The following is a 12,749-nucleotide window of genomic DNA, read 5'->3' on the forward strand; positions in this document are numbered from 1 at the left end:
CCTCCAAGGATTGTCAAGAAGTCAAGGCAGCTCTGGCTTTAGCCAGTAAAGTCAGTCCTATAGGTGATCTTTTAAAATAGCCCTCAGATAGTCAGACTTGCCCAACACCTTCTGCCTTCCATTCTTTTCTTCTCATGCCTAAGGACACACATCTGGCACAGGAAAGGGGATGGAGAGAAATGGCATCTTCATACTTCCTCGCTGCGGCTCCCCTCTTGGCTAGCTGTTGACAAATGCTGGCACCAGGGGAGAAAAAGCAGAGCAGTGTGCCCACAGGCTTGGGTGCTGTCATTTTGTAGCTAGGTAGCCTCAGGTAAGTCATTTTACCTTTCCAGGCATCTGTCTTCTTGGAGAAGAAAAGAAGTTTTTTGAGTGATATTTCAAGGGGTCAACCTGGAACCTTTCCAAATCAAAGAGTCTGGTGTGAGTGGGATTTCACACCTGTAAAGGCATGTTTGGCCACTAAAATCCCATAAATTGTGTGATTCCTGACTGTGCTCAGGCAGAGAGGACCTGCTCTGTCCTGGACTTCTGAAAACATCTCCTCATATTTGTTCCTCATATTCAGTGACTCTGCTGTGACCGAGCTGTCCCGCCCATTAGGGCTTACAGCACAGCTGCTGCCCTGCCCTTCACTGCGCAGATGGCTGGCCCTGGGTCAGTCCCTAAACAGGGAAAAGTTCAGGGAAGATAGCCTATCCCAGAGGTCATCAAACTTTTCAAGTAAAGGGCTACACAGTATTTTAGGCTTTTCAGGCCAAGAGACAAAAATCAGTGATATTATGTAAGTTCTTATGTAAATAACAAGACAGAAACAAATTTGTACCTTTTTTTTTTTTTTTTTTCAGTACTGGGAATCGGACCTAGGGCTTCACATATGTGATGCTGGACAAGCACTCTACCACTGAGCTATAGTCCCCGCCCCAGCCCATTTTTATTTTTTATCTTGAGGCAGGGTCTCACAGAATCTCCCAGGCTGCCCTCTAATCTACAATTCTCCTTCTTCAGCTAGGATTATAGATGTGCTAGGATTATAGACATATACCATAACACCTGGCTTCTGCATAATTTTGATTGTCAAGATTCACAATATAAAAGTGAACTATAAATATATAATATACATTTGCTAGTGGAGACTAGTATCTTTTTTAAGGGGAGATAATGTTTTGCTTCATTTGGGTTAAAACTTCGTGTTCCTAACACCAAATCAGTTGCAAATGTTTGTCTGTGAATATTGATTGGTAAAGAGATTTTACGTATTTTATCTTTCCAAATGTCTCTTCACACAAATAAGGAATTATCAGTCCATGAGGGTGTGATTTCATTGAGCTTGTCCTGGCCTGGAAGACAGTTGCAGGACTCTGTTTATTCTCTCAATGTTTTGGCTTAATAAGTCATTCCATTTCATATCAGTCATGTGCCAGTTGAAAGTTGGGAAGAGCTTCTCAGTTGCAGTTGCTTGGACTTTGGAAAGTGGATAGTCCCTTTGCATTTGCTCTAGGCCCCTAAATACACTAGTGGAACTGTAGTTGACCCCATCCCAAACTACTGCAGGTGAAGAGCTCTGTTCTACTACTAAAGTGTCACTCAGTGCTACTTTAACACTTTCTTCCTAATTCTAGGTTTCAGCCTGACGTGCTTCTCTTGCTTCAACAGTACTGATATATGTCTTAACACCAGCACCTGTACACCTAACCTTGATGTATGCTTCGTTGGTGTAGCTGGTAAGAGTCCCCCGCTTCCCTGTCTCCTGTGTGTAATGGGGTGATGACAGTCCGGGGAATGTGTGCCTCTCCCATTCTCACTCTACTTGTACCCGTAAATAATAACCACTGTCCATTAGCACCAGCTGTGTGTTAGGGGTTCCACCCTTTCCATTTGCTCTTTCTCACCTACCTCTCAGGCTGATCTTTTTATTCCTATTTAATAAATGAGAAAATAGAACCTCAGATTAACCAACAGGATAAGGTCAGTTAACCAATGTAGGAGTTGAATATGGAAATTCATCTGATTCCAGAACTTTTGCTTTTAAACAAATATACTGTGCTGTCTCCCAAACTTTTGATAGCCTTTTGTGTGCCAGGGCCTGAGCTAGGGTCTAGGAGTGATAGCTCATGCAGTAATCCCAGATCCTCAGGAAGCAGGAGGATCAAGTTTGAGGCCAGCCATGGCAATTTAGAGAGGGCTTGCTTAAAATTTAAAAACAGGGCTGGGGATATAGCTCAGTGGCATAAGCGCCTGCCTGGCAAGTGCCAGGTCATGAGTTCGATCCCCGGTACTGCAAAAAAATTTTTAAATGAAATGAAATAAAATTTAAAAACAATTTTAAAGGGCTAGAGATACAGCTCAGTGGTAGAGCACTTGCCTCGCAAGCATGAGGCCATGGACTGAATCACCTGTACTGAGGGGTGGTGTGTACAAAAATGATGACAAAGACCTGGTTGGCTGTCCCAGTAACTTTATGTATACCTCTGCCTGGTTTCACGGGGGTTGTAATACGTACAGAGTTCCAAGGGGGCAGAAACGGAGCTCAGAGCACAAATGCAGATTAGGAGGGCTAAGACGGCAGAGGTGTTCCTGGGATTGGCAACAGCACGTTCCCAGGCACAGCGGCCCTAGCGAACAAAGTGCTCGTGAGTGTGGATACACACTAGTCTTGTCTGATCTACATCTCCTGATTGGCTACACTAGGGACTCCCCACCTCCATAAAGCCTATTAAAGCAGAATTGAGAGAATGGTAGATACGGGAGAGAAACAGTAAATCCGTGCCCTTTTCTTACTGGGTATGATGTGTGCTTGGAGATGTGTAATTTATGGCACTGGTGAGGAATGACAGTTCCAGGGTGGTCTTGTATAAACGAAAACCCCCCAGCTTCTACTTTTAAGAGATGAAAATATCATTCTGCAAGCTTATTTTCACTCTTATGCTCCCTACCACAAACTCTTCCCATTGTCAATATCGAGGAATGTTGAACATGTCCAACAAACTCATGAAAGGGTTGGGAGACCCACAGTTCAGAAACAGCTCTAAGAATGAAGATTCATTTCCTACTCAAAAAGCAACCGTCCCATAAGTAAGAAAATTAGAATGATGTGTCTAAAAAACAGAAATATCAGCCAGGCCTGGTGGTATACATCTATAATTCCTGCATTCTAGGAGGCTGAGGCAGGAAGATTGCAAGTTCAAGCCCAGCCTGGGCTACATAGTGGTTTAATGAGAACCTGTCTCCAATGGAAGAAATAAAAAGGGGTTGGGATATCAGTGTGAAGGTCCTGAATTCTATCCCTACTACCATAGTTGAAGTATCTAATACTTTTCATATAAATTCCTGGAGTGCAGCTACAATCCCAAGCCCGGCATGCAGAGTCCTGGATTCTGTAGGACAGTTCCTATGCCTTCTAGAGAATGTATTAATCCACTGTTAATGTAGAAAATGTGGAAAGGCCCCTGGAGAGAACATAATCATTCCCTCCTCAAGTGTCTCATCACCAGTTTAATTTCCCAATGAGAAAGTAAATGGTTTAAATGAGGATTGGAGTACCAGTTAAGAGCTCTGACCTCTGGCCTGCTACTGGTCCTTTATTTCCTATTTTTAAAAAAATCCATGATATATGTTTCAGGTAGTAGAGGTGGGAAGGAGAGGGACCCAGACCCGAGCAATAAACTTTTGTCCAACTCTCAAATCCCACAGTTTCTCATCTGGATTGTTAAGCTTTTAAAAATGGTTAATATAAACAATGCAAATGGCTAAAATTCAAAACACTGACAGCAGACAGCAGCCTAGAAGTCTGAGGCAGTAGAGCAACACAAACTTTATTAACTACTGCTTAATAGTGCAGATGACGTTTTAGCCATTTTCTACAAAACTAAACATGCTCTTTCCTTGTGATTCAGCATTTGCGTTTTTTCTAAACCTAAGACGTTTAGTTTATTCCTCTAAACAATACTTCCCTTTGGACAACAAGCCCTGTGCAGTGTCTGTCATCAAATTATTTCAGTTGAATATACTTATTTCTGGAAGCCTAGGACATGCAGAATTGAAACTACAGGGGAAAGTTTTAAAGAAGTAGATCCTACAAGATGAAAATTCAAGCTATTCTAACAAATATCCCTTTAAACATCAAACTATTACAACATTTCAGAAACAAAAGATTTGGCCTGAAAAGGAAGCTGGCTTGATAACGAAATACTTACCCAAAAGAATTGAAAACTTAGGTCCACATAAAAACATGCACATGGAGGTTTATAACAGCTTACCCAATGATGGCCAAAACTTGGGACCAGCCAAGATCTCTTTCAGTGGATAAATGGATAATGTGGTACATCGATGAAATTTTATTCAGCACCAAAAAGAAATGAGTTATCAAGCCATGGAAAGACGCAGAGAAAATGTAAATTGCATAGTAGTGAGGGAAAGAAACCAATGTGAAAAAGCCGCATACTGTATAATTCCAGCCACATGACACTACGGAAAAGACGAAACTATGGAGATAGATAGTCAAAAGGTCAGTAGCTGCCAGGTGTCAAGGTGAAGAAGAGGAACTTGGAGGGCAGCAGGATTACGCCCTATGATGGAACATGTATGTCATTTCTACACATGCCAGCTCCCGTAGGATATATACAATGGTTTCAGTGTCGTTTTCCCCTGAAAGGTCTGTGGGTTGCAGGCTAGGTCTTCAGTGTGATGACATTGGGAAGCAGAGCTTTTAAGAGGTGAGATCTAGCGGGGGATCCTTTGGTCAGCTCGGTACAAGCCCTTGAAAGGAATTAAACTAGTTCTTGTGCAACCTCTTAGGAGTTCATGACAGAGGTTTATTATAAACAAGTCTGAGCCTGGCTCCGTGTAGCTCTCTCTGGCTTGCAGTTTTGAGCTATTTTTTCTGTCTTTTGAGGGGGGATATGATCTTTTCTCCCACACATGCTCCCATTATGACATGACATCATCCACCTTTACATCTTCACCAGGAACCAAACAAATGGTGTGGCTCAGTCTTGGCCTTTAATCTCCAGAACTGAGCTAAAATGCACTCCATTCTTTTATAATGTTAGCCTGTGCCAGGCATTTTTAATAATGAAAAACAGACTGCTACAATATACAACAGCAGAAATAAACTCTAATATAACTGGCAGGTAATAAAGATGAGTCCATGCATGTTTAGCAGTTATAACTAATGGAGCTACATTGATTGGGCTGAGAGTGGGAAGCTTGTGTTTTGGTGGACAAGGGGTTTTATAGTTTCTGCTCAGTTTTGCTGTGAACCTAAAACTGCTTTAAAGAATAACACACACACACACACACACACACACATACACATATTTTAAACGTGAATTTCAAAATTTTTTTTCTTCTTAAAATAGCCTTCATAACTGCAAGTTTTACATTCAGGGATTCAGCCCAGCATGGAGCAAACATCTTTGTTTTTTTTGTGGTTTTTTTTTTTGTTTGTTTGTTTTGTTTTGTTTTGTTTTTGGTTTTTCTCCGGTACCGGGAACTGAACTCACGACCTTGCGCTTGCCAGGCAGGCGCTTTTGCCGCTGAGCTAAATCCCCAGCCCCTTGGAGCAAACATCTTTGAAAAAAACTGTGTCCCAAACATATAGATTTTTTCCCTTGTCATTATAGTATCACACTAGTCTCAGAGCATTTACATCATATTAGGTATTATAACCCAGAGATTAGTGTATACAGGAAGATGTGTATAGATTCTATGGAAATACTACACCATTTTATACAAGGGAGTTGGACACCCCAGGATTTTGGTGTTCTGAGGGGTACCAGAAGCAGTCCTCCTGGGGTACCAAGGGATAACTCTAAGGGTATTCCGGCCTTATGGTAAAGTAGATGTATTTAACTCCCTATCTGTCTCTGATTGCCATCAGCCTGGGAGAAGCAGAGCACATTTCATAAACACAAGTCAAAGGCCAGAGAGTAAAGGGAAAAATCACTTCTCCAGCCAGTTTTTCCTCTAGCTGAAGAATGGGAGTACTTACTCCCTGGACCAGTCACTGGGGTCGTTAGAAGACCGAATGAGTGTGATAGTGTTGTATAACGTTTAGAAGAGAGACAGGTGTTGAACAGGTACTAACTCAACCTTTGTCCACTGCCCTAACTGGAAAATAACCAGCCTTGAAAACTAGACGTCAAAAACACCAGCCCCAGTCAGCCCGTCCTTGCCTGACCTGCATTACAGAGTAGCCACAGAGCAAGAGAATAGTGATAGTGGGAAAGAAGACAAGGATAGGTGATTGAGGCTGGCATTGTTAATCTCTAATTTTCAAGGCTGATTATTGTCCAGCTAGGTCTTATTTTAGAGGGAAATATGGTAGCACTTCAATCCCAGTTATGGTCCAATAATAACCCATTGTATGTACTACATTTTGTTTACCTGTTTACCAGTTAGTGGACTTTTGGGTTATTTTCACTTTTTAGCTCTTTTGAATAATACTGCTATGAACATTTGTGTACAAGCTCTTGTTAATATAGTCTTCCATTGTTTTGGTTAGGTAGGACAAGGAGTAGAATTGCTTGGTCATATGGTGACTCTATTTTAACTTTTTAAGGACCTTTCCAAGGCATCTGCACCCTTTTACATTCCCTCCAGCAATGTTTGAGTGCCTAGGTTTCTCCATTGCCTTGCCAACACATGCTATTTTCTAGTATCTTTATCTCAGCCTTCCTGAAAAGTAGTATCTTGCTGTGATTTTGATTTTGATTTCCCTACTGACTAAGTATGTTGTGAATCCTTTCATGACCTATTTCTGATTTGTGTATCTTCTTTGCAGAAATGTCTGTTTAAATCCTTTATTTTAATTGGAGTATTTATCATTTTATTATGTAGTGATGAGATTTTTTTTTAACATTCTGGGTCCTAAATTACAATCATGTGATTTGTAAACATTTTATTCTTTTTTGTGCCTGGTCTTCATTTTCTTAATAATGTCAGTTGAAGCAAAAGTTTTAAATTTTGGCAAAGTTCAATTGATTTTCTACATTTTTAAATTTAAGTATTCTTTATTTTTACATAACCTACATGACATTTTTCCCTTAAAAAATGCCACCACCACCGCCCCCCCCCAAAAAAAAACAGACCTGGAGATCAATGGAACAGATTAGAAGATGCAGACACAGCTACAAACATACTCAGCCACCTGATCTTTGATAAAGGGGCCAAACATGTTCACTGGAAGAAAGACAGCCTCTTTAATAAATGGTGCTGGAAAAACTTGGCTTTCCACATGCCAAAGACTAAAACTAGACCCATGTCATGTCTATCACCATGCATTAAACTAAAGTCAAAATGAATCAAAGATCTAAATATTAAAACAGAAACACTAAATCTACTGGAAGACAAAGCAGGTAGAAATCTTGAAGACATAGGGTAGGCGGAGAGTTCATGAACAAAAACCAAACTGCATGGAAAATGCTTTAAAGAATCAACAACTTGGATCTCATCTTATTGAAAAGTTTTTGCACATCAAAAGAAATCACCAACAAAGTAAAAAGAAAACCCATGAATTGGGAAAAAATTTTAGCCAACTGTCCCTCCGACAAAGGACTTCTACCTAGAACATATAAAGAATTTTTTAAAAATCAGGCCCCCAATATTCAAAGACCCACTTCAAAAATGGGCTTCTGAGATGAATACACACTTCTCAAATGAAGAAACACTAATGGCAAATAGATATATGAACAAATGTTCAACATCATTAGTCATTCAAGAAATACAAATTAAAACAACACTGAGATTCCAGCTCACCCCAGAAAGAATGGCCATCATTAAGAAATCAACCAATAACAAATGCTGGAGAGGTTGTGGGGAAAAAGGAACCCTTCTCCACTGCTGGTGGGAGTGTAGATCTGTGAAACCATTGCGGAAATCAGTGTGGGGAACCCTCACAAAACTAGGATTAGATGTCCCACTTAACCCAGCTATTCCCCTTCTGGGTATTTTCCCAGAAGAATGAAAAACATCATACCATAGCAATATATGTGCACCCATGTTTATAGCAGCACAATTTGTTATAGCTAGATCTTAGAAACAACCCAAACGCATGCCCATCAACTGAGGAATGGATAAAAAAGATGTGGTATTTTTATATAACAGAGTATTACTCAGTTATAGAAAAAGATAAACTCGAGGCTTTTATAGGTAAATGGATGCAACTAGAGACCATACTCATAAGTGAAATAAATTGTACCCACATGTGTAAACATCATACTGTCTCCCTAGTTTAAGAACCTGAAAGAGTAAATAAAACCCAAAATGTACAATAGATAATATGAAAGGGAAAGAAATTGCTCAAAGGGAGAAACAACTGGGATGAGGGAAAGAAGAAAAAGAAGGAAAGAAGAAAAAGAAAGAAAGAAGGAAGGCAAAAAAAGACAGATAGGTGGGATAACCGTGCTGCTGATGTCTGGTGGTTTATTGAAAGGAACAGTTAATGCTTAAATTTTTTTTATTTTGACCAATTTTCATGCTTATATCTGGTAATCTGAGCAAGTGATTTGAAGACAACAATATGTAATGGAACAGCCATTGGTGAAATTTTACTATCTTGTCTAGTGAAACTGTATCCCGTTCTCGTGATAGCCCAGAAGAGCAATTGTGGTAGTTAACTGACTGTGTCAGCTTGGGTAAGAAACATCCAACTAAATTGGATCAGCATAGTTTTGGGTGTGATTGAGGGGATTTACTGAAGACAAAAGATTCACTCTGTATAGAATCATGAATGGTATAAAAGGGAAACGAAGAAGGAAGGCTCACTTCTCTTTTTATGGAGAGCTCCAGTCCTCAGCTGCACCTTGGACATTGTCTCCTGGTTTCCCGTGCAGACGCTTCAGCATCCAGCACAGACCTTTCTGCCTTCCATCACACATACTTTGGCCTCTTGATACAGACTTGCACCGAACACTACAGTGAACTCTAGGCCTTCGCTGGGATCATTCCGATCCCCAGTGCCCTTTTGCACTTTTTCACACCTGACTCTGTGGGCCCAATGTTGCAAATTACAACACTGTAACCCAATGTTGCAAATTCTTATATACTTGTATATCTTGTATTACATCTGTTTCTCTAGTGAGCACTGACTGATATAGTAACCATGCTGTCTAAATTCATGTGTTCACCTGTGAAGAACTTGTAGGTTTTTGTTTTTTTTTTGAAATTAGGAAGCATATGCTAGATTCCATAGGCTCTGTCATAAAACGTTTTGTTTTTTCCCCACTCTGTACTTCAAATTTACCCATGATAGATTTCAGATAACCTTTGATACACTTTCTTGGAGGCTTCTTCTGAAAAACTGGTTCCCTCTAAGTGATGGCTCATGACACCAGTGATTGCTGGGCCTGCCTTCACCTTTGGAGCTGACAGCAGAGACGTTTCTTCCAATGAGCACAACATCTGCTACTGCTCATCTTCCCCTCCACCTGTGGGCACAGCCCATCTTGGTTCTCCGGATCTCGTAAATTTCAGAGACTATCTCTTTGCGTCTGTAGATACTCATGATGCTGGCTGGAAGGAGACCGGGTGACACCAGCTTTTATCAGGAGTCAAGTTCAAGAAACTAGACAGGGAAGAAGGATTCGGTTTTGTTTTAGTTTTTTGGTTTTTTTTTAATTGATGCTCTTTCTGTGCCAGAACATACAGGCCCAAGTCATTCCTCAGCTGCACGGAACTCCATTATATGGAATCTCTCCATAATTTATTCACCTCTTAATGAACAGCTTCCTGCTAGATAACTATTACTATAATAATCATTCTTGAGCATAACCTTTTTAACAAATGTCTTCATAGGGTAAACTCTAAAAATAAAATTGCTGGATCAAAAGGAGTATGTTTTTAAAACAGGTACACGATACCCCATTTCCCTCTTAAATAATAGTATAAGTACTTGTCACCTCTCCTGCCTCCCTGCCCTCATCCCAAAAAGAAAAAAAAAAAAGCTATACTAGCTCTTATAATACTTTACTTGTGTTTTTATTTTGTTATTATTATTATTATTTTGGTTTTGGTACTGGGGATTAAACTCAGGGCCTTCACATTGAGCTCCAATCTCTAGCCATTTTTTAGTTTTATTTTTTGAGACCATCTCACTAAGTTGCCAAGTGGCAGGCTGGGCTAGAATTTGTGATCCTCTTCCTTCAGCTTCCTAGAATGCTGGGATTCCAGATGTGTACCACCACACCTAGACTTTTGTGGACAAGTCCTCTGGTGAGATGTATTGTCATTTACCTCATTGTTTCCCTCCACAACCCAGCCAGGGTGAGTATGCTTGCTTAGATCTCTGTGTTTCTTAGTTCCAAGAAGTAGAATGAAAGATTCAGTAGCAGAAATAGAATTTTACCTAGTTGACTTCTTGCCCTACGTGTCTTCCCACAGCGAAACGGTTTTATCGTGGATGCTGGAGGGCAGTTTCCTGCAACCAGGATTTCTTCACAGAGAGATTAGATGTGCCTGAGATGACCTTCAGATGTTGCAGTGAAGATAAGTGTAACAAAATTATCGAGGATGACAGTGGCACAGCTGCCTTGTCAGGCATGACAGTGCTGCTGGTGGCCCCATTTCTGGCAGCAGTCTGGTACCTTTGCTCCTAAAGAAGGATTTGCTGAAGTTCTACTCTTGTTTTCCCATTTCCTTGCTGCTGTTCTCCCAAGCTTTTATTGTTTTCCAACTGAAACCTGTTGGGTAAGAATAAAATAAACTTGAACACCATGGATGAGACAGGAGAAAGCCCAGTGCTGTCCACAAAGACGGATCCTTGAGAGAGAGTTTGAAGGGAGAAGTGTGTGCAACTAATAGGTCACATATTTCTTCCTCTGAGCTTTGGAGGACCAATTTTGCCGTGGCAGCTTAAGTGGGTTCTTGGAAATCTGCAGGTATTTCCCTCTAGTCCCTTGGATGGAGTTAACTAGTATGACCAGTACCTGGGGAAGGGAAGTGCCAATGGGATTGTTTTTCAACATTCTCTGTCACATGGAACACTTTCATAAACTTCCTGGCTTCTGCTTGTGGATAGGCACATGTGGTGTTCTAGACGTGGGCTGTCAGTCAGGAGAAATCTTTTTTTTTTTTCCAGTGCAGGCGATGGAAGCCACAGCTCATGCATGCTAGACAAGTGCTTTACCATTGAGCCACATCCCAGCTGGAGCAGTCATATTCTTAATGCAGAGTGACTGGGATCACTGTTCTGTCTCAGTTAGAGGATGTGTGCAGGGAAGGGGTAGGCTTTCCTGATGGCAGGCCATGGCAATGTGAGGGCTGGCTTTAGAGTAGCTAGAATTTAACTATTACCTATGTCTCTAAATTTTGTATGGACGATGTGCAAGGCCCTGGGTTTGGTTGCCGGCACCACAAAGGAAAAGAGAGAAAGAGAAAGACAGGAAAGAAAGAAAGAAAGAAAGGGAAAGAAAGAAGAACAAAAGAAAGAAAGAAAGAAAGAAAGAAAGAAAAAGAAAGAAGAAAGAAAGAATGAAAGGAAAGAAAAGAAAAAAGAAAGAAGAAAAAAGAAAAGGAAGGAAGGAAGGAAAGAAAGAAAAGAAAAGAAAAAGGGAAAGGAAAGGAAAGAAAGAAAAAAGAAAAAAGGAAAGGAAAGGAAGGGGAGAGAGAAAAGGAAGGATGGAAGGAATGGAGGAAGAGAAAGAAAGGACTTTGCTACCTTTCAGTAGAAAAATTTGATCCCCTAAAATAAGTGTATTAAAAGTATTTCTACCTCCTTTTTCCTGGAAAAGTGGGATTACCTTGATATCTTGATTTTGCCATACATAATTAAAGAATGTTCTGTGCCACGTGAGAGGAAGTATTGAGTGTACTTATTTTAAATGTTACTTGTAGGGAGACCCTTCATGTGTGTATAGAATGCACACAGTGGGAAGAGCCTTCAGGGATGCCATTTAGACTCCAAATGTCTTCGTTAATAGCGACACATCTGCAAACATATTTTACTTGACTGCATTCAGCTTGTTGGCTCTTAGCTAATTCAGCCAAGATTATATGAAATGTGTCCATAAGGGTATTATCCTAGTCACAACTATTCAAGCTTTTGGAAGCTGTTTTTCTGAAAAATAAAATACTATACCCCTTTTAGGAGGGCAAAGTTTTCAGACATTGATTTTTGTCAGTATCCAGGAGACTTAACGACATTTACATTCCTGTGATTTGTTCTGCTTTTAACAGCATAGCTGGATTTTGCAAATAAAGGAAGAATTTCTTGCTAAACTGAATTTTAAGAAAAAATAATTCTGGGTTATATGCTCTGTTAGATAAATGCCTTATATAATCTTTTAGATAACAATGCAATAATGACAGTTCTCTGGACATAAAATCTAATCAAATGGCTGAGTGTGGTTATTGGTCCAGAAAGATAGTAGTGCATACTCAATGGTAGCAACAGAAAAAAGAAATCTTGAGCTGTACCAATTTGGAGAGTACAGAGTACATGCGAGAACATTATGCTGTGTCTTAGTTACTTTTCCCATTGCTGAGACAAAATACCTGACACACAAAGTTAAAGGAGGAAAGGTTTATTTAGCTCACAGTTTGTAGAGGGTTCAGTCCATAGTCAGCTGGCTCCAAGGCGGGGTGGCATCCAGAGGAGAAACAGTTCATGCGCAGAAGGCAGTGAAGAAGCAAAGAAGCCGCAAGTGATGACAGCAGTCCTCTTTCTGTCCTTCGTATTTTATCCAGCTACATATCCTTAGGGTGCATAGCATTCACATCCAGGGAGGGCCTTCCCATTACCCACACCCAGA

At 40.4% G+C, this 12,749-nt stretch overlaps 1 protein-coding gene across 1 annotated transcript in view; it reads left to right on the forward strand.

The window, feature by feature from the left end:
* The window catches only part of Cd59 (CD59 molecule, complement regulatory protein), a 28,167-nt gene extending 17,452 nt beyond the window's left edge, over positions 1-10,715 (forward strand). Inside the window, exons 3-4 of the mRNA XM_005384156.1 lie at positions 1,623-1,724; positions 10,381-10,715. Coding sequence (XP_005384213.1) covers positions 1,623-1,724; positions 10,381-10,595 — 317 coding nt within the window. The 3' untranslated portion in view covers positions 10,596-10,715. The remainder of the gene's footprint in view (positions 1-1,622; positions 1,725-10,380) is intronic.
* Positions 10,716-12,749: the final 2,034 nt, after the last annotated feature.

Source organism: Chinchilla lanigera, unplaced genomic scaffold, assembly GCF_000276665.1.
Source record: "Chinchilla lanigera isolate Chin_1 unplaced genomic scaffold, ChiLan1.0 scaffold00021, whole genome shotgun sequence".
NCBI lineage: Eukaryota > Metazoa > Chordata > Mammalia > Rodentia > Chinchillidae > Chinchilla > Chinchilla lanigera.